The following is a 22192-nucleotide window of genomic DNA, read 5'->3' as shown; positions in this document are numbered from 1 at the left end:
CCCCCCCCCCCCCCCCCCCCCTCCCAAGTATTTTCATAAAATACTAACTCAACGACCTATATGGGCACTTTGAAAAACACTTTAGATTTTGTTTAATTTTGAATTGTTTGATCATCTTTATAATCTAATTGGATCTCCATTTTCTTCTCTTCTTAGCCAAGAGGGTGTAGATTTAAGATTTAAATTTTATGATTTTAAGTTTGGAATTCGATATTCTCGTTTGATTTAATGTGTTTGATATTGATTATTTAAACTTATCTAGTAAATCTTCTATCAGATAAGTTAAATCGTTCAATTGACATCTCTTCATCGCAAAGTTATACTATGTAGATAAAACAACATACTCAGTGTATTCTTACATTGTGGGGTCTGGGGAAGGTAAAGTGTACGCAGTCCATACCACTACCTTCGAAGAAATAGAGAGGCTGTTTCCGATGGATCCCGACCTAGGACAAAAAAGACAGTAAATAAAGCTGTAATAAAACATGAAACAAGCCGAAATAACAAAAATAAGACATCCCATAGAGTAGTACTAAACACTATCTAACCGAAAGCACACACCTCATCAAAACCCTCCAAACCAGAAACTCCAACCGACGTAGATAAATGATCAATTTCTTAAAAATACATTATTAGATCTCCTTGATCGCATTGTATTTATATATTTTTTAATGTTTTGATTTTTCTTAATAAAAAGGTTGATGAGAAAAATATGGGCCAGATTTTGTTGAAGATCCTGAATTTTTATGAATTAATCAGTAGAGTCATATCAAGAGCACATAATATAGTCTCAGGTGCATGCATGGACAAAGATTTCAACCACTACACCTTACGTAATCTGTTGTGATCAATGAGGGTGTCCTTCCACCACCTTACATTTTTGACAGCTATTAATCCAAGAAACAATGCATGAAAAGGGCACTTCCAAATCTACAAGTAGTGTGTTCATATTATTATTATTATTATTATTATTATTATTATTATTATTATTATTATCGGAAAAATGCTCTGTTTTCATCTTGAACTATACACGAAATTGCTGAGATACACCCGAACTTTAGGAGGGTCCTATTATCCCCTGGACTAATTAAAATCATATTTTTGGCAACCTTAGTGCCTACGTGGCACATCAGTGAATCAACACATTGAAGATCCACATAGGCACACGTATATGCCACGTAGGCACTAAGATTATCAAAAATATAATTTTAATTGGTCCAGGGGTAATAGGACCCTCCTAAAGTTCGGTGTGTCTCATCAATTTCGCATATAGTTTAGGGTGAAAACAATGCATTATTATTATTATTATTATTATTATTATTATTATTATTATTATTACCATTTTCAGGATCTCTTAGGCTGCGGCTAAAGCTAGCTGGGCGGCTAAAGCTAGCCGCGGCCTACCAGACCAAGCAATAATATTGGATTAAGCTAAAGTCGGAAAACCGAATCGAAGCACCAACTGAAATAACAAAGAAATTTCGGAGTTTCTGACTGTATGGTAAATCTTTCACCCGAACAAGGGGCCTGTCAGAAATCAAACATTTTTTTGTTAGCCCATGTGTCTAGTTGTTCTAATTGTGCAAAAATCGCCCTTTCTTTCCATTAGTACGGGCTTCAAAGGCACAACTCACTAGACGGAGTCACAGAGACAGAGCTATCGTAAAACTGTTGATCTCGACTGTACCTCCATTTCGGAACCAAGTCGGGAAACTATAAAATTTCTTGTATTATCTAAGTAGAGTCTGGATCTTTCATAGTTCGTATACTTCGAGAGGTTAGAACTGTTGTATGAACATAAAAAAGGAGTCTAGCCGGACATAGTCACGACGTAGATCTGGGAGAATTAAAGAAGACAACAAAGTAAAAATTAAATATGTATGTACCTTGCCGGAGAGTCGCCGGAATAATATTCACAAAGCCAACTTTTATTGCTTTACTAAGATTATTACAAGAGAGAATAAGAGAGAATTTCTAAAAATTCCTTGTTGTCTCTTCTTTAGAATAAGGCTTCTTTTATAGAAGAGAAAAAGGAATCTTGCACAGTAATATGTGGGACCTGTGCACAGTGTTTTACCACAGTATTTTGAAATAGTATTAGCAATAATTATTACATATTCAGATTTATTTTTTGTGGCCCCATCGTAGAAATTCTTCTGCGTTGGCTAATACTTCATCTGCATTCAGGGTTTCTGGTGGCTGGGAATCCGTGATATCATCAGTGTTTCGCTCCGTGCTATTCATAGATGTGTCCGAAGTTTGTTCGACTGTATGAAGTAATTTGTCTCGGACTTCGGCCAGATATTCTTCAATGAGTTGGAGCTTATTTCCATCATGAGCAGAGATTCTCCGAGAGACATAATTGAGTGATTTATCTTCAATTAAAATAGATTTTTTGGGTGTTCTTTCATATGCAGAGATTTGGTCCTTGATTTCTTCCTTTTGGTCATGTCCATAGGGAAGTTTGGTGTCGGGGTCTATTCTGAGCAGTTTATCCCAGAAATTACAATAAAAAGTCCGATAAATAGCTGGGATTTGTTGTGAATCGTAACCAATTTCAATCGACCAACGATGTATCCAAGGAATAGAGAATTCGATATAAAAGTACATTTGATCGATAGTGTCTAATTTGCAGATATGGTCAAAGAGATATAATTCGGTTAGAAATGGAGAGGATTTTTTCCATGAGTTATATAAGGAAGTATATTCTGCTGGCAAAATTTTTACCGATGGGCCGTGATTTGTCCACCAACGAATGAACCAATTTAGAATAGGTTTCTCAAAAACTTTGGGACAGATTTTGATGAACCATGTGTGTTTATGTTTGTAATTATTGTAGTATAACACAGAGGTAAAAGCTTTGATGTAATCCCAGTAGGTGAAATTGGCAATAGTTTGTCCTTGCGGACCCATGGGAAGACTTCGTTGCGTCATAGAGGAAATTCCCCATTCTTCAATAGGGATGAGCTTTTTGATGACTATTTTAGAGTAGCCATGTACTCCAGGGGTGGATTCACCGAGAGGGCTGTGCTCAAAAGTTGCACTGGCGGTGTTAATTAAAATTTATTCATAAAAAGTCTGTGTTTTGTAGGATTCTCCTGCCATATAAACATTAGCGGTTAAATAATTTTTTAAGATCCTCCATGCTTCTTCGGAGTTTTCTTGTGAGGGGATATGCTGATTTTCCAGATAAATAATGAGTTCCCTTGCTTCGAGTTTCTCATATGAAGGTTTATCTTCATTTTCAGTAATGATTGATGCAAAGGAATCTGCAGCCTTTTTCTGATCAGATAAATAGGACTTAATCTGCTGGAATAAAGGATGAGTTTCAGGAATATCATCAAGATTAATATTCGGAGTTTGCGATTGTGAGGACGATGCCTCCTGAGAGATTCGGGCATTAACCAGAGTTCGATTCCCATGTTGGAGTACAGGGAAATTAGAACTTGTTGTGCTATAAGCAGAGTTTCTGGTACTTCGTGGATAAGAAGGATTCGTTCGTCCTCCATGGTGCAAATATGCAGGATTTTGATTTCTACCTCGACCTCTTCCTCTGGCTATTTGCCAAGGGGGATCAACCATACTGCAAAGAAGCATCATTATTTAGTCATTTATATCAATATCATACCAGTCATTGTCAGCATTTTCAGAGGTGGTATACCACCATAATTCATCATGTATTAGTTGGAACCACCATAGGTCATTCAGAACAAGCTTATGAATGAGAGTTTCTAAAATCAATTTCTGAATATCTTTAGGTAAAGGAATACTTTGAAGAATTGCAAGAATTGTTTTTTCAGAGAGAAAACGGGTATAGAAAGTCATATTAAATATTCGCGTGATAAAAAATCAGGTAATGAATTTTCACTACCCTTTTTATACTGAATTTCGTAATCAAAAGGGGCTAGCTGAGCTTGCCACCTTGCAAAGATTATTTTAGAAGCATCATGTTTAAAGTCTTTATCAAACATGAATTTAACCGATTGAGCATCTGTTCGAATGACAAATTTTTGATTGTAAAGATCATCTTGAAATTTTAAGACACATTTAACAATGGTAAGCATTTCATGAGCAACCGTAGCATATTTCTTCTGGCTTTCGGTCCATTTACCAGAATAGAATCGAATTAAACATTCAGATTTTGTATGGGGATTTACTTGTTTAAGTATTCCGCCATATCCAATATTAGAGGCGTCAGTTTCAATAATTTTTAACCAATTAGGGTTGGCAAGAGAAGTGCAAGGAAGAGATTGTACTCGAGTTTTGATTAGTTTTACCAAATCAGTGTGAGCTTTAGTCCACGGAGTTTTATGATCCTTTTTCAGACGATCGTAGAGCGGGGCTAGATCACGAGATAGATTTTGATAGAAGGGAGAGATATAATTAAGACTGCCAAGAAATCTTTGTAGTTGCTTTTTGTCAGTAATTTCATCAGGGAATTTGATAGCGAATTCAAGTACCCGCTGTATTGGCTCAATTGAGCCTTGAGAAATATTATGGCCAAGAAATCGAATACTAGTTTGAAATAGACTGACCTTTGGTTTTGAAATGACTAGACCATTTTGAATAATGATTTGCTTAAAAATATGCAGATGTTTAAAATGACTTTCAAGAGTCTTTGAGAATACTAGAATATCATCTATATAGACAATGATAAAATCCATATAAGGATTAAAGATATCATTCATAATTTTTTGAAATTCAGAAGGAGCATTTTTTAATCCGAACGGCATAACATTCCATTCGTATTGTCCAAAGGGGACATTAAAAGCAGTTCTATAAGTATGATTTTTATCAATTTGAATCTGCCAATAGCCAGATTTGAGATCAAATTTAGAGAATATATTAGCGTCATATAATCTAGACAGTAAATCCCTTTTATTGGGAATTGGATAACGAATCCATTTTAAAACTTTATTCAGAGGTTTATAATTGATAACTAACCGAGGAATACCTCGTTCTTTTTCAGCAGCATTATTAACATAGAAAGCAATACAAGACCAAGGAGATTTAGAGGGTTTAATAAGTCCCTTTTGAAGGAGACTATCTATCTCTGTTTTGCAAAATTCGACCAAGTTTGTATTCATTTGACAGGGTCGAGATTTGGTAGGGATCTTGTCTTCGCTGAAATTTTCTTCATAGGGAAGAGAAACAATATGTTTCTTTCGATTCCAGAAAGCGTTTGGATGATCAGCACAGATATCAAGCATTAATTGGGAAGAAATAGTTTTTATTTTTTCTTTTATTTTAACCGATTTCATGGTGTCGAAAATATTAATGCTCATTATTTCTAATTGTAAGAAATTAAGCTGATTTTGCTTTATATTAATAAGAGCGTTTATGTCCCTAGTGACTGGATGAGTGATAAAAGGGTACGAAATTGGCTGCTTTTTATATGTAGCCGTAAAACCTCTGGCATCAATATGCGTATAGGGATAAATAGCATTTATGAAAGGAGTACCTAAAATAATAGGCGGATAAATTTGATTTTTGACCAAGAAGAAGAAATGAGGAATACATACCTTGTCTCGACAAATATGCGTGTTAGGTAGTTTATAATTAATATCAAGAGAATGTCCAGATGCAGATCTAATAACATGAGTAGTTTTTTCAAAGTATTTTGTAGGAATCAAACCTTCTTGTATGCAACTAACGTCCGCACCACTATCAATCATAGCAACGTTAGTAATAAAGAAGTTTTTATTAATTAATATGGTACAATTAATATACCATTTATGGGAAGAGACAATTTGCATCATCCCTAGAAAAGAATCATTTTTCGAATTTTCGGTATTGTAATCTTCAAGGGGAAGAGTATCCTCAGAATTTTTTGAGATTGCAAAATCTTTTTCCTTTCCTTTTGAAGAAGAAGTTGAAAATTTCGTTGTTTCTTCGAGTTTTGAAAGTCGATGATCAGTAACCATCTGATTTTGTTGTAGCGAAATAATTTCCTTTTTGAGTTTTTCAACTTCGAGTTTTAAATCGTCAAAAGTGGTGTCTCTACCAGGAGTTTTACTTATAGCAAGCCGTCGATTTACTTCAGCTAAAGAATAAGACATAGGTTGATTTTCGAAAGTGTTATCTCTAGACGTACTAGAAGAAGCAGAAGTTTTTTGGGTAGCAAGATTAAGGATTTTCTCACAAAGTTTTTCATCCGAAACTTCTTTAAGTAATTCAAGAATATTTTCAGCGGTGAGAGTTTTAACATCAAGATCTAGGTCTTCGAATTGCGCTTGAAGTTTATACATCATTTCATCACAATTGCACAAATCATTATCACAGTCATCACATCTATTATTCTGATTTTGCTCACTACCTGAATTGGGTAATTCAAAATCATTTTCAGAAGTAGAATCCGATTCAGAGTCAGAGGTATATAATAAATTATAGACTTGGTCATGAACTTCTTCAGAAAGTCTTAATGACTTAAGTTTTTGCAATTTGCAATTGGGAGCAATATGACCATATTGATTACACTTATAGCATTTGATTTTTGCTAAATCACACTTCGAATGATTTTTAGCAAATCTAGTAGACTTTCGGAAGGACTTTCGAGCTTCGCGCTCTTCCTTACTCCGATGCCTAGAGTGTTTGGATTTATAGTAAGGTCTGGATTTTGAATATTTTCGGGATTTTTGAACCAAGGGTTTTTCCATGCCGAATTGTTCACAGAAGTCGCCCAATTGAGATTTCTCTCTGAGCTTATCAAGCTTGACTTGTCTAGCTAATTTTAGCTCATTACAGAGGGCTAAGCCTTCTTGTGTACAAGCTACAATTAGTTGACCATAAGTTTTTTCAGAATAAGGAATTTCGCCATAAGATCCTCTAAGAGTTTTACGAACACGTGCAGCAAATAGGGGGGGAAGACCGTCAATGAATTTAGCTTTCCAATGTTCATACTTACTCACGGGTAAGTCCATGACTCGACTAAGAAAGGTGTCTTTATACCAACGAAATTCGCCTAGATGGCGGCATTTTAAACCATTGAGAAGGGTTCGAATATTTTCATATTGATTGGTAAATCATCCGCCAAAATGTTCAATAATAGTTAGCATGAGTGTATAGATTGCATCTGATCTACCTGCCGGGAGAGCACGACCAAGATTATCTTTCCCCGGTTGATCATTTGTAGCATTAAAGATAGCTTCGCGTTTTGTATCATCTAGAAAATTATCCCACCAACCTCGGAGTTGACCAGTGAAACCCGCAACAATCATTTTGCAAATTGTTTGGTCATTTCGAGTGGTGCTAGAACCAGTGGATTTAGTGGCTAACGCGATTGTAGCATACATAGACATACGATGAATAAGGATAGAGATTTGTCGGTCGGATAATCCGTCAATATTCCATTCATATATAGCGTCACCGCTATAAGACGTATTTGTTTGATTCCAATCCCGTTCCTCTATCAGAACATCTTGGGGAGTAGGACGTGGATAATAGGCAGTAGACATACGGGGAATATCCGCGTATTTTTTCCCTGGCTGTCGTTTAAAAATACCTTTGAGTTTGTAAAGTTCAGTCGAGAGAACCTTACTTGGATTGTCAGAAGAATCAAGATCATCCGCAAAGTTGGATTCAAGATTGTGAACAAACTCGTTTGAAATATTCAGTGGTTGAATATGTAAGTGCGAGAATTTTTTATCTAGGAGTTTTTCTAATTGATCGATTGGAGAGTCTTGTGTGAAACCATCGATTTCAATAGGTCGTTGAATACACGGTTTTGAAAGAATAAAACCTTCATCAAAAGGTTGTTTGGAAGTAGAAGGAATATCAGCGGAATTAATTTTTGTACTAAGCTGGGTTACCAGAACAATAAGTTCATCGAGTTTGGTATCCAGAGAGGAAATATGTTCACCGAGAACTTTAACATATAGACTTAAATAGTTATTTTGAGATATAAGATTATTTATTTCAGAGACAGTAATTTTTCCTACATCGTCATGAATAAATTTTTGAAAGGCTGAAAAAGTCATGCCTGTGTTATTTGGGAGAATAAATGACGATTGAGGAGGATAACAGGCTTGAGTGACTGTACCGTCAGGATTTTGATAGGAACGTTCTATAAGCTTGATATACGACGGCAGATAAGCTGACATAAACCAAGGAACAAAAAAGATAATTTGATTATGCAGAACACACATCTCATAAAATTCTTCAGAAATATTTCGTACTTCATCCTGAGTATAGGTTTCAAAAAACCAAGTCCTAAAATTGGTCCATTTTTCAGTAAAAAATTCCTTTTGAATATATTTTCTTGCCTGAGAACCAGGACTAAAATCAATAAGTTGTCCTATCATGTTTAAACAGAATTAATGTCGAATTCCATCTCGGAAGGAGTAGGATTTTCATTATAGAAATCTTGAACAATATTGGTTTTAGAATTTATTTTAATTTTATCAACATTGTGAGAAGTCGTTGGTAAATCTGCAGAGTTTAAAGTATGTAATGATGCAGCGCGATTTCTAGCGGGGCCATATATAGGTGCAGAAGGTTCAATAGGAGAAATATGCTGAATTTGAGGAAGTCTTCTAGGTAAAGAGAAAGAATTTCGATAAGCAGGAGGACTATTGTCAAATTGAAGACAAATTTGTCTATCTGAGTTCTGAGTTACTCGTGTTAACTCTGAATTAGTTACTTCATGTGCTAACTGCTTCGGAGAAGTAACAGAGTTTAGAATCCAAGTCTGAGGGAAGTCAATTTCATCCCACCGAATAGGTCGTCGAGTAGTTATTTTGGATTTTATAAAATTTGTTTCAATAAGAAGAGTGCAATCAGAATTATCATCTATCAATTTACAACGAGGATTTAAAGTAGATAATAGGCGGTAGTATATACGATAAGACAGGCCAATAAGTTCAGATCCGGGAGCATAATTATATCCATGAGTTTTTACGTTTAGGGTTAAGGCGTGAAGGATATTTACATCAGTTAAAGATAATAATAAATTAGGCTGAGTATTGAAATAAACAGGACCATACGCAAGAGTTGATTCGATAGAACCCATTAAAGATTTTCGGAAATTTAAATTTCTAGCATCGCGTAGAGCGGCTAAAAATGTCTCAGGAAGACCTTTTAAGGTTAGAGGTCGAAAAGCAATTTGTACAAGACCAATATGCATATAGTTAAAATTGCGTTTAAAAATATCAATATCTCGCTTATGCAAAAGTTGAATAGTCTGTTCATCAGCATTTAGAGCAAGAGATTGTTCTGAGGTTTTAATAATCTGTTTGTGTTTGATTTTATCAAAAAACCCATATTCATAAATAGTTTTTAATTCAACCTTCGGAATAGTCCATTTATTTAGAAGATCTATATCTTTATTATTATTATTATTATTATTATTATTATTGTTATTATTATTATTATTATTGTTATTATTATTATTATTATTATTGTTATTATTATTATTATTATTATTATTATTATTATTGTTATTATTATTATTATTATTATTATTGTTATTATTATTATTGTTGTAAATATATGACACTTGAGTCTAACTCAATCTCAAAAGCTAGTTTATGAGAGGGGGATTGCCCAAGTACATATATAGGGTGGACCTAGGTTGAAAATGTTGGTGCTCCAACACCCGTTAAATCTGACGCAAAATGGAGATAATTATATAAGAAATGCATAAAATTGATATAAGATGGAAAAAAGTACGTACCCGTAAAACCAAAAAGATAGCAGAGTGGTTTGATTTTCATGCAGAACCTTAAAACTTTGGACGTTAATATATGTGTTTGAACTTCTCGAACACCCACAACTCCTAAATTCTGAATCCACCACTGTTAAAATATATAAGCAAACCGTCAATTTATTCCCCAATCAACGTAAAACTTTCACCCACTTCAACAATTATATAATACTCAATTCATTTCAATTTGTTTATATCATTTTCGTATAATCGTTCAAGAAAGAACGTGTCTTTCCTCTTCGACAACTCTTATTAATTCAAGAAATGCATGAAAAGGGACTTCAAAATCTACGAGAAGTGTATTCATGTTATTTTGATTACTATTATTAATTTGTAGTTTATTCGTGTTAATTTTTTTATCTTACTTTTTTTTATTTGTTTTAAAAAAGAATGTGTGACCTTTTAATTTTGACAACTTTTAAATTTTAATTTTTCACATGATATATTTAAGACTAAAAGATTAAAGGACATTTTCGAATATTTATATATTTTTAGTTTAAGATCCAAAGATTCAAATTTTATTTTTTTTTACTTTTTTAAACTTCGTTTCAAATTAAACCAGACAAACAAATTAAAATTATAGGAGTATACATTAATTTAATTTTTTGTTTTGTTTTGTGTGTTTTATATGATTTGAGCAAAAGTAATATGTTCAGTTATAACCTGCTCAAAAAGCTAATTTCCTTTAACCAGAACCTTTTGCCTATATATCGTGCTAGTGTAACAAAATTTTATACTATCACGTTAGTTTTATTAGGTTAAATAATTAAAATTATACATCTCATATTTTAAAGAAAATATTTATAAATATCATTTAAGTGATCTGCCAGTACAATTTTATTTTACATTATTGACCGTATGTGTTAGTTAAATCCATGTCGATATATAAAAATACTTCCAATTTTGAAATACCACGGGAAAATATTAATGGTAGTATAACTGTTGATAGTTCATATTTAATGGTTTATTTAACAGTTACGTTTATGGAAGAGGCAGTCTTGTGATCTTTGGTTATTCATACTTGCAAAAAATTAAATTAAATAATCAGAAATACTCGAATAAAATTATCTAAGAACTTATTAAAAAGAAAAACATCAAGAATAAAATACAATAAAAACTGTTGCAAAATTATATATAAATATATATACAGCTATATTCATTTTTAGTTCTTGAGGAAGAAAAATAGATAAGATTAGCTTAGATTGTTTTTGTTTAATAGTATTCTCTTTGTGTGCTTTCGTTCTTTAAATAAAATAATGTTGTAGTGGATCAAAAAAAGATGACCAAGTACATGTAATCAAGATTGGAACTAGTTTGATACTACTAAAAAGTATTAGGATATTGTTACTTTATTTGATTTGTAACTCTTTAAATCCTAATGGATAAAATTAAATACTGTAATTACATATTAAAATTATAAATACTGTATATATTACTGTTCTGTCCTAACATTGTAGGACCAATTTCACGTGAACACACAAAGCTCTCTGCATGAGAAGTCAGCCATACAAAACTTTTGAAGCTTCCCCATGTTGATTAAACAAATATTATGATAATATATAGTTTAATAACAACTCAATCTAGTGGATCTATAACGTGAATTCAATAATTTTTGTGAAAAAGACTTATAATTATAGTACATCAATTTGTGATCGTTATAAAAACTCATACTCCCATACTCTAACTATTGCATCGAAGATTTTTGCATATATTATATTAGTCATCATAGTATAATTGGTTCATTTTTAGTAACTCTTTCAATATATATCTAAGTTGACATAAGTTGGATTATATAACTCGTTTGTTGATTTTATTTAACAATCTGAATTTGAAACTATTTATTGATTTGATCTAACGAATTGAATGTGATACTCAAACATACAAAATCAACTTTTTAGAGAACGATAAATTTATGTAAATTTGAAAAACTTACATAAATAATTTAAGAATAATACGTACATTACTATAGAGAAACGCTAGTTTTCGAAGTAAAATCGTGTGGTAAAGATATAGATTTTCGATCTAACTCAAGTAATAAGTCAAAAAGTAGTTAGCTCATGAGACAAGATTATTCAAGTTCATATAAAAAGATCAACCAATCATTTCACTAACCAACAATTTTACGTGGAACTTTTTCATTCTTTGAAACCCTCCACCCCACCCCCACCCCTGGGCGGAGCCACCTATATCAAAGGGTGGTCAGGTGCACACCCTTTGTCGGAAAATTATATTGTGTATATAGGCTAAATATTAGTTATTATGAGTATATATTTAATTTTACACACCCTTCACACAAATAAGAACAAAATTTACACACTCTTTGTTAAATTTCTGATTCCGCCATTGCAAACCCCCACCCCACCCCCCACCCCCCAAAAAAAAGAAAACAATTTGTCACCTCTATCCTATATATAAATGCGAACAACATAAACCCATTATCATTTCATTTCAACTCCCACACTCTTATTATATTCCTATAGCTCCATCAGTTCCAACATGAATAGTTCCTTCAATTCTCAAAACTTACAAAAATATCCAAACAAAAAAAGGCTAAATCAAGAACAAGTTAAGCTTCTAGAGGCGAGTTTCGACTCAACTAAAAAACTCGAGCTAGAGAAAAAACTCCAATTGTCAAAAGAATTAGGGGTTCCACCTCGACAAATTTCAATATGGTATCAGAACAGGAGAGCGCGATGGAAGAATCAGAACTTGGAGAATGACTATAATGCCCTTCAACTCAAGCTTGAAAATGCATTATCTGAGAAAATGCAACTTGAAAAAGAAACTGAATTTCTTAGAGGAGAATTGCAAAGAGCAAATGAAATGTTAATTGCAATAAATTCAGGAGCACAAGGGCAAATTAGGGAATTTTCACTATCTAGTTCATGTTGTGATCAAGATGTGGTCAGTTATACTAGTACTACTTGGGTACATACTGATCATGAGGTTAATTATAATTTGCAATTTGATGAACTTTATGCTATGATAGGTGTGGAAGAAGGGTCCAATAAATGTTATTCAACTTGGTGAAATGAATAAGATTTTTGGAAAATCTAATGAGAAAAAAAAAAAAAAATCTCATACTCTCAATTGTACAAATGATCTTTGTTATTAATCAAAGCTCTATCCAGGGTTATCAATGTGAAATTTTGTTTTCAAGCTCAGTTATTTTGTTAATGAATTAAGTTTTGAATAATGTCACATTATTTGAGTATTTATGGTCTCATCATATATTAGCTTATTCTAGTACGCAATGGTGTAACCAGTTTGAAGCAACAAGGTAAATATGATACCCCTAATTGATTAAAAAAAATTACTTTATATTACAATTGAGAGACAAAATGCATATATGCAAGGTTGAATTTCTTTAATGAAATCTCTAACTACTTCTGCGTGTGTCTCGAAATATAAATTACAGATAAAAATGGTAAACCAATCTGCAAACGAGCAAAGAGAGTAAGTCAAGCCACATGTCATCACTTTTCTACCCTATACTCATCTCGTCGAATTATTAACTCTGATGCCAATTATTAAAAATATTCTTGACACAATATAATATAATCCACTTTGAGTCAAAGCAATATGATTTTCATCAAAAGTTTTTTTGTCTCATGGCCATTAATCTCATTTAACATGATTGGGAGTTGGGATCGAAACATCATATATCAAAACTCTGAGGGCCTCTTTGTAGCAATTATAAACTTCATACCTAAAACTGTATTTTCATAAAAACACCTTTCCGCCCTCGCACTCACAATATAAAAGCTCGCTCTTTCCCTCCAAATTTCACAAAAAGGAGCAAATTAAAACTCAATAATCTCCGTCCAAACGACGCCGTAAAACCCTCAAAATGGCGTCGACGTCCGGCGCCGGCAGCGGCGGAGTGGCTACCGGAAGAATCAGATCTACGACATCAGCGCTTTACTCCGACAGTCAATCGTTATTGCGTGTATAAATTGCGGTCGCAATTTTTGAAATTAAACTCGAATTGCGACTTCCTTTTATTCGTTGTTAATTGGAATTGTTTTCGTTTTCTTCTGTTGCAGGAAATTAGGAAGTCTATTGCTATGATGAAAGATATCGCGGTTGAATTGGAGAGAGATGAGAGAAAAGAGATGGTACTTTATGTTAAACCCTAGTTATATGTTCAATCAATTTTAACTTAATTATCAAATGTTACATTTGTAGTTGGTTCTATGTGAGAGTAGATGTAGCGTAGTGATATTGAACTTAAATGTCACTTTATGTTCTTATTTGTACTTTACTCTTTGTAATTTCAAATGTTTTGCTTTGAATTGATGTGTTCTTTGAACCTAGGGGTGGGGTCTAGTGGTCTATGAAGTGAATTGAGAATCACGAGGTTTGAGGTTCAAATTCCATATGTTCTAGTTTTGGTACATGACTCTATAGAGGAAGTTATGGAGGCGGTGGATTAGGGTAGAAGGTTAGTATGAGTTTAGGATGATTGTATCTTTTGTTGTACTACTTGGTGTATCTTGTATATGATGATTTCTATGGTATTTTTGTCCTTTTGTTATTCCTTGTCTAGATTGTTTTATTTTGAGCATTGTTTTATTTTGTGCCGGGGGTCTATTGGAAACAACCTCTCTATTTCATTGCAGAGATAGTGGTATGGACTGCGTACACTTACCCTCCCGAGATCCCACTTGGTGGGTATGTTGTTGTTGTTGTAGTTTTGGTGAACAGAGTTACCTGGTACCTATTGCTACTTGTTGCTGGTGTGAGGTGACAGGTATCTCATGGAATTTGTCGAGGTGTGTGAAGACTAGCCTGGGCACCACGGTCATTAAAAAAAAGATGTGTTGGTCAAATAAATAAGCTTAGGTTCACAAAAGATGTTGAAAATAATACTAGACAAGCATTTTTGCATTTGTTTGGGAAAAAAGTAGAAACTTTACTATTTGGAGAGTTAAATCTACATTTCTTTGACTAGATAATTCCAGACAATTTAAGTATAAGAAGTTATGAAATGTATGTTCAAGTTCACACCAAAAAGTAGATGTGTTTATGTTTGTACTGCAAATCTCACATTCTTTTGGGACGAGGCGGTAAATTTCTAGAAATACTACCGAATTGTTGAGCTTCGTTAGAAAAGACCAAACAGGCTTAGAATAATTTGATGCTGAAAATATTTGTTTTTGTTATTGAAAGCCAAAGATGGAAAGTTGAACTGGGAGAAAGGAGTAATAGCTATTGCGTGAGATGGTTAACTAATAACAGGCTCTTGCATCATTCATACTGATTCCCCTCCCTTATGTCGAGTTATTTGTTCACATCAGAAGTTAAAACAAGTAGTTGATGTTGACAACCATTTATATAAGTCACACTTGTGATTCGTTTTGATAATAATCATGTCCACCGTCCATTGGGTTTCTTTTGACTTTGGGTACCGGTGTAATCTGCAATAAAAACCGAGTCTTTACTTGGAAATTGAAGAAAATACTGGTTGAATGAAGCTAAGGTGAGTGTTATGGATATCCTAACTAATTGAGGAAAAATTTGCATGATAGTACTAGATTCCACCTATCAGAATGTAATGACTGATGATAGAGCACACAAGGTTAGTTTTCTCAAAAAGTTTAGGTGAATTATATGTTGATAACTAGCAGATGTTGTGTTATCCTGTCATTGTTGATGTTAGCAAGTTAAAAACTGATTTCAAATATCGTTCATTATTATTGGAACCATACAATTTCTTTCTTGATGGAATGTTGATGAGTTTGGCTTATACTGTTGCAGGTAAAAGAGCTTGAAGATGGCGTTGTTCAGTTGTTGGCAGCATCTGATGACTGCATGCATCTCTCCGAGGCAATTCAGTCTATAGGTGATGAAATAGAGCCTGGGCCAGAGGTGACTTTTCATTCAAAATATATAGATTGATTTTCTGTTGCTCTGTCTGGACTGCTAAGATTTCAATTATATCAATTCCCCGTGTCATTTGTCTGCAGCCAACGAATTTTAAGAAGAAGTTTGATGAAGAAATTGCAAAATCAAAGGCTAGATCATCATCTCATGCTCAGAACCAGTCTTTATTGAGACAATTCCGGGAAGCCATCTGGGTATATTTTTCTCGTTATACAACTCTTTGTGTTCTTATTCAGAAGAAAAGAGATCTTACTAATATTGAACAAGAGCACAGAGAACAGGATTCAACCCTCCTGTGCTGAACAAACAACAGTCACGTGCTGAAGCCAAAGAAAAAGGGAAAAAGAAAAAAGGGTGGCAAAGAAGATGAAAGAGAAAAAAAAACACTCCCTCCGTCCCAATTTAAGTGTCTAAATTTTCTATTCGCTTTGTCCCAAAAAGAGTGTCTTTTTCTATTTAGTAAGTTTTCTAACTCCAACATTATATATGACAAGTTTGAGACCACAAGATTTAAAGGACTACACTCATCTTTAGTTTAAGACCACAAGATTCAAGTGTCTCCCGTTGTTTCTTAAGCTTTGTGCCCAGTCAAACTAAGACACTTAAATTGAGACAGAGGGAGTAATAAAGAAGAGAGAGATGGTCCCAGCAAAAGGGGAGGCCGTTAACTCTTGAATGCCACCATCTGCTTTCTCCATTTAACCATGTCCATTAGATGACTAGTTCCATTTGGAATCTCCACCTATAGTTTTGGTTAATTTGGATTCACTGTTGAGTAATATCCTAAGGGTAATTGAGCTCTTTCTTTCGTCTGCAGCATGTTCATCATGCTGGACAGCCATTGCCAGGTGATGAGCAGGAGGACATTGTAATGACCAGTACACAATGCAACCTTCTGAATGTGACTTGCCCGTTAAGTGGAAAGCCCGTTACTGAACTTGCTGAACCAGTTCGTAGGTATGGTGAATATCTTCCTTCTGCTTCGTATTTATCTAGGTTTCCATTGAAGAGAGTGGTTTGACGCGAGCATTAGTAGATAGTTGCCGATGCAAGTGCTTTGCATTTGCATACATATTTGATATCTATTTTGCCTCTTTGCCACAATACTCTAAGGTCCATTGCCTTGCATATTCTCGATTCAGATGCTGTAACCTCTATCAAATTTATTGCTTCAGCCTCAAATGAGGCTTTTTATCACTATATTATAACTAACTCTCAAACAGAACTGTTGAGCCCAACGCAATTGGCTTTACTATTGTTTCTTTCAGTTATTAAGCTGTGTAATGCACATTGGAATATGTTTCTTTAAAAAAAAAAAAAAGAATCTGTAACTATATAAGGCGCATCAAATTTTATTAGGGTGCGGTAATGCTTCCTTATATTTTCTCTTTCACATTATCAGATTTTATACACAATCTTATTTTTTTCATGCATTCTGAGTTTTCTACTTTTTACCCAGAAATCCTGTATGTAGGCATGTTATAGCAGTAATAGACTGATCGATACATGTCTTAGAAATATCCTTTACGGCATGCTCATTCTAGTATTTGGTTTACATATTTTGCTCCCCTTGCAGCATGGACTGCAAGCATATATACGAAAAGAAGACTATTATGCAGTACCTCAAGTCCAAAACCTCACGTGGCCAATGTCCCGTTGCAGGTATATGTCCTCGTCGAACAAAAATAGGTTCCTATGCATTCTGTAACTAAATGCAAGTTAATATTCTTTCAGGTTGTCCGAAAATTCTGAAGGCACAAAGGGTGTTATGTGACCCTTTCTTACTTATAGAAATTGATGAACTCATGTCCACGAGTAAGCAAAATAGACCTGATGCGATAGAGGATTTCACTGTGCTTGATGACGAGGATTGAGGATTTTGAGAATCTGATGGACTGCTGACCCTCTTAGATATTCAGGGTTGTACTCATGAACGACAAATGTTTTCCGTGAAACAAGAAACCAATGGGATAGCCTTTTTTTTTAGTCTTTAGGAAGTTTTGGGATGGATGTCTTCTTGTTTTCTTAATGTACTTTCGCCTCCATCTCCCCATCGACTAGACTCTCTCTAACGGCTCTCTCTCTCACTAGACTCTCTCTCTCGATCCACGGCCTTCGGCGCCGTCGGCGCCAACCCGACCCGACCACCGATCCCCGGCGTCGACCTCCGTCGCCGGTCTCCGGCTCCGTCGCCGGTCTCCGTCGCCGTCGTCGACCTACGGCGTCGACCCTACCGCCGGTCACCGATGTACCCTCTCTCTCCCGCGCCTCGGCCCTCCGGCCCCGTCGCCGTCGCCGACCCGACCGCCGGTCACCGACGCTGACCGCCGGACCTGACCGCCGGTCACCGCCCCCCGTCGCCGAGATCCGGTTCCCCCCCTGTTGTCCCCCCCCCCCCTTCTCTGTCCAAACCTCCCCCCTCCGCCGGCGCCGTACAACAGGGCAGCAGCTGTAGCTCGGTCTTCAGCCGGCAGCCGCGGATCCATCTCAGTAGCGATCCCCCGGCAGCAGGTCGACGCGGGGCTTGGTTGCCGGCTTGGTCTACAAGTGAAATCTGGTGACTTCTAACCTTTGCTTATTTCATTCTTCATTCTGCATTCTTTCATTCTTCGTATTATACTAGTAATTGAGTATAGTTTGGTTGCTGGAATATTTCCTTGAATTGGTGTGAGCCTTGTATTAATTGCTGCTGCTTTACTATTACCATCATTTATGTCTATATCTTTATATTATCTTTATATTCTCTTATACTTTCGCCTAGTTGTGGCTGTGGGCAGTAATGGGTGGATAGGGTCATGTCCGAGGGGGTTGGGGCGGGGGGCAGTGGTGGGGGCGGGGGATGAGGAAAGGGCGGGAGTGGGAGGGAGGCCAAGGTTTGGCCGCGGGGGAAGTAGTGGAGGGCGTGCGGGTAGTGAAGGTAGGCTGAGGGTTGGGTCTTGGAATATAGGGACCCTGCAGGGCAAGTCCATAGAGCTTGTGAAGACCCTTAGGAAGAGAAGGATCAACATTGTGTGTGTTCAGGAGACCAAGTGGGAGGGTCTAAGGCTAGGGATGTGGATGGTTACAAGCTGTGGTACTCTGGGAGCGAGAGGCGTAGGAATGGAGTTGGCATCTTAGTGGATGAAGAGCTTAGAGGTCAGGTAGTAGAGGTGAAGAGGATCAATGATAGGTTGATGACTATTAAGTTGGTCATTCGGGGGTTTACCCTGAACGTGTGTAGTGCCTATGCACCGCAAGTGGGATCGGAGGGGGAGGAGAAGATGCGGTTTTGGGAGGCCTTGGAGGAGGTGGTGAGAGGCGTGCCAAGCTCGGAGAAGATTGTTGTAGCAGGAGATTTCAACGGGCACATCGGGGCGCTACCGGGAGGCTTTGGTGATGTGCATGGTGGTTTTGGTTTTGGGGAGAGAAATGAGGAGGGGGCTACCCTACTGGAGTTTGCGAGGTCCTTTGGGCTGGTGGTGGTGAACTCGGGCTTCCCGAAGAAGGACGAGCACCTGATCACCTTTCGGAGCGCGGTAACAGGACCCAGATTGACTTTGTGTTGCTTAGGAAAAGGGATAGGGCGTGGTGTAAGGATTGTAAGGTCATCCCGAGTGAGAACCTTTCGACCCAACATAGGCTCTTGGTTATGGATTTGGGTATAAAGAAGAATAGAAAGAGGAGAAGTAGGGAGTGTAGACCTAGAATTAAGTGGGGCGGCTTGACGCCAGTGAAGGCGTGGGAGATAGGGGAGAAGTTGGCAGGAATGGGGGTGTGGGAGTGTAGGGGAGACGTGGATAGTATGTGGGATAGGGCGGCTAGGTGCATCAGGGAGAATGCAAGTGAGGTGTTGGGGGTTTCTAGGGGCCGGGCCGGGCACCATCAGGGGGATTGGTGGTGGAATGAAGAGGTGGAGAAGAAAGTGGGGACCAAGAAAGGGGCGTATGCCAAGTTGGTGGAGAGTAAGGACGAAGAGGAGAAGCGGGTAAACAGGAAAGAGTACAAGCTAGCGAGGAAGGAGGCTAAGTCAGCAGTCACGGCAGCTAAGACGGCCGCCTTTGAGAGCCTGTATGCAGGGTTACAGGGGAAGGGAGAGGAGAAAAAGTTGTTTAGACTCGCTAAGGCTAGGGAGAGGAAGGGTCGTGACCTCGATCAGGTGAGGTGCATTAAGGGGGAGGACGGTAGAGTGTTGGTGGAAGACGGCCACATTAAGAATAGATGGCAGTCGTACTTTCATAGGCTCTTGAATGACGAAGGGGATAGAGCTATTGTGTTAGGGGAACTGGAGCACTCAGAGGAGTGTCGGGATTTTAGCTATTGTAGACGTTTTAAGGTAGAAGAGGTTAGACAGGCTGTTCGCAGAATGCGAAAGGGTAGGGCGACGGGGCCCGATGAGATACCGGCCGAGTTTTGGAAGTTCGTTGGAGAGGCTGGTCTGAGGTGGTTGACGGGATTGTTTAATGAAATCTTCAAGACGGCAAAGATGCCCGAGGCTTGGAGGTGGAGCACCATGATACCTCTCTATAAGAATAAGGGGGACATCCAGAGTTGCAACAACTATAGGGGTATTAAGTTATTGAGTCACTCTATGAAAATCTGGGAGAGAGTGGTCGAGGTGAGGCTGAGACGGATAGTGTCTATTTCAGAAAACCAGTTTGGATTTATGCCTGGCCGCTCGACGACGGAGGCAATTCACCTGGTACGGAGGTTGGTGGAACAGTATAGGGAGAGGAAGAAGGACCTGCACATGGTGTTTATCGACCTGGAGAAGGCCTACGACAAAGTCCCTAGGGAGATGCTTGGAGGTGAGGGGAGTACCGCTGGCATATATCAGAGCAATCAAGGATATGTATGATGGAGCGAAAACTAAGGTGAGGACGGCGGGAGGAGACTCAGAACATTTCACGGTCCGGACAGGGTTGCATTAGGGATCTACTCTTAGTCCCTTTTTGTTTGCAGTGGTAATGGATGTGTTGACGCGGCGTATTCAAGGGGAGGTGCCGTGGTGTATGCTTTTTGCAGACGATGTAGTTCTGATAGCTGAGACCCGAGAGGGTGTGAGCGACAAGTTAGAGGTGTGGAGGCAAACCCTTGAGTATAAAGGGTTCAGGGTGAGCAGAAGCAAGACAGAGTATGTGGAATGCAAGTTTAATGACATGAGGAGGGAGAACGAGGTAGTAGTGAAGCTGGAATCACAGGAGGTAGGTAAGAGAGAGAGTTTCAAGTATCTCGGGTCCGTGATCCAGAGTAACGGTGAGATTGATGAGGATGTCTCGCACCGTATTGGGGCAGGATGGATGAAGTGGAAGCTCGCGTCGGGGGTGCTGTGTGATAAGAAGGTGCCGCCTAAGCTTAAAGGCAAATTCTACAAGGCGGTAGTCCGTCCGGCCATGTTGTATGGAGCGGAGTGTTGGCCAGTGAAGAACTCCCACATCCAAAAGATGAGGGTGGCAGAAATGCGGATGTTGCGCTGGATGTGTGGGCTGACTAGAGGGGATAGAGTTCGGAATGAGAACATCCGGGAGAAGGTTGGTGTGACACCAGTGGAGTGCAAGATGCGGGAAGCCCGATTGAGATGGTTCGGACACGTGAAGAGGAGGGGGCATGGATGCCCCGGTCCGTAGGTGTGAGAGGCTAGCGTTGGATGGGTTTAAGCGGGGTAGGGGTAGGCCGAAGAAGTACTGGGGTGAGGTGATTAGGCGAGACATGGAGCAGTTACAGCTCACCGAGGACATGACCCTAGATAGGAAGGTCTGGAGGACGCGAATCAGGGCAGAGGACTAGGGCCAGCCTGAGTCGCTAGTGTAGGGAACTACTTGGTGGGGGTTTATTCATGTTAGGAGTCCGTGTCCCATGTTTTATTATGGATCTGTGTGTTTTCCTTTGTTTTAGATTACTTATGGGTGCCGTATTTATGTTATGTAATCTTGTAACCTTGTGCTGTGCTTTACTATGTGTTTGTGTGGTACCGCGTGTCTTGAGCCGGGGGTTTATCGGAAACAGCCTTTCTACTTTTTCAGAGGTAGAGGTATGGACTGCGTACATCCTACCCCCCAGACCCCACCAGGTGGGAATACACTGGATTTGTTGTTGTTGTTGTAGGAAGTTTTGGGATGGAACTATTTTGGTACTCTTTCCCAAGAAAGGGAAATTGAACATTTTGAAATTCTTAGAAAGGAATAACTTCTGCATAGCTGTATAAATTGCGAATGGATCATTTTTCTTTCACCTCTTTAACCCATCAATTGAGACCTGTGAGGTTTTAGGTTCAATCCTAATGATTTGTTCAAGCCTTACTAAACAGAATTGCTCTGTATCTGCATTGCTGAAAGAGGTAGCAGGTATTTCGTGAAACTATTTATAGTTTTGACTTGGACCCCTTTTGGTTGAATCATCGAAAAGGGTCCAGGTTAGGTTGTGTTACCTGCTTCAGGGACCTGAGTGGTTCTTGATTAGGACCAAGTATTAACAGAAATATTAAACTAAACAATTAAGAAATTCTAAGAACTGTATCAGATAACATTATTATTAGTAACTTAACAGTTAACACAATGACAGTACTTTCATCAACTTTCATAAAGCAATACAATATGGAACAAGATGTGTTTCACCTAAAATTGAAATCTA

At 37.5% G+C, this 22192-nt stretch overlaps 2 protein-coding genes across 2 annotated transcripts; one reads left to right on the top strand and one right to left on the bottom strand.

Moving 5' to 3' along the window:
• Positions 1–3063: 3063 nt before the first annotated feature.
• On the bottom strand, positions 3064–7001 carry LOC124885911. The gene is made up of 2 exons (XM_047394174.1): positions 3922–7001; positions 3064–3583 (listed from the first exon to the last, which is right to left on the bottom strand). The coding sequence occupies exons 1-2, from the start codon at positions 6918–6920 to the stop codon at positions 3064–3066; spliced, it is 3519 nt and encodes a 1172-aa protein (XP_047250130.1). The 5' UTR covers positions 6921–7001.
• Positions 7002–13480: 6479 nt separating this feature from the next.
• On the top strand, positions 13481–17596 carry LOC107877394 (E3 SUMO-protein ligase MMS21). The gene is made up of 7 exons (XM_016724045.2): positions 13481–13649; positions 13747–13818; positions 15461–15571; positions 15670–15780; positions 16404–16543; positions 17163–17248; positions 17321–17596. The coding sequence occupies exons 1-7, from the start codon at positions 13551–13553 to the stop codon at positions 17458–17460; spliced, it is 759 nt and encodes a 252-aa protein (XP_016579531.2). The 5' UTR covers positions 13481–13550; the 3' UTR covers positions 17461–17596.
• Positions 17597–22192: the final 4596 nt, after the last annotated feature.

Source organism: Capsicum annuum, chromosome 7, assembly GCF_002878395.1.
Source record: "Capsicum annuum cultivar UCD-10X-F1 chromosome 7, UCD10Xv1.1, whole genome shotgun sequence".
NCBI classification, from domain to species: domain Eukaryota; kingdom Viridiplantae; phylum Streptophyta; class Magnoliopsida; order Solanales; family Solanaceae; genus Capsicum; species Capsicum annuum.
This window is presented reverse-complemented; position numbering and strand designations above follow the sequence as displayed.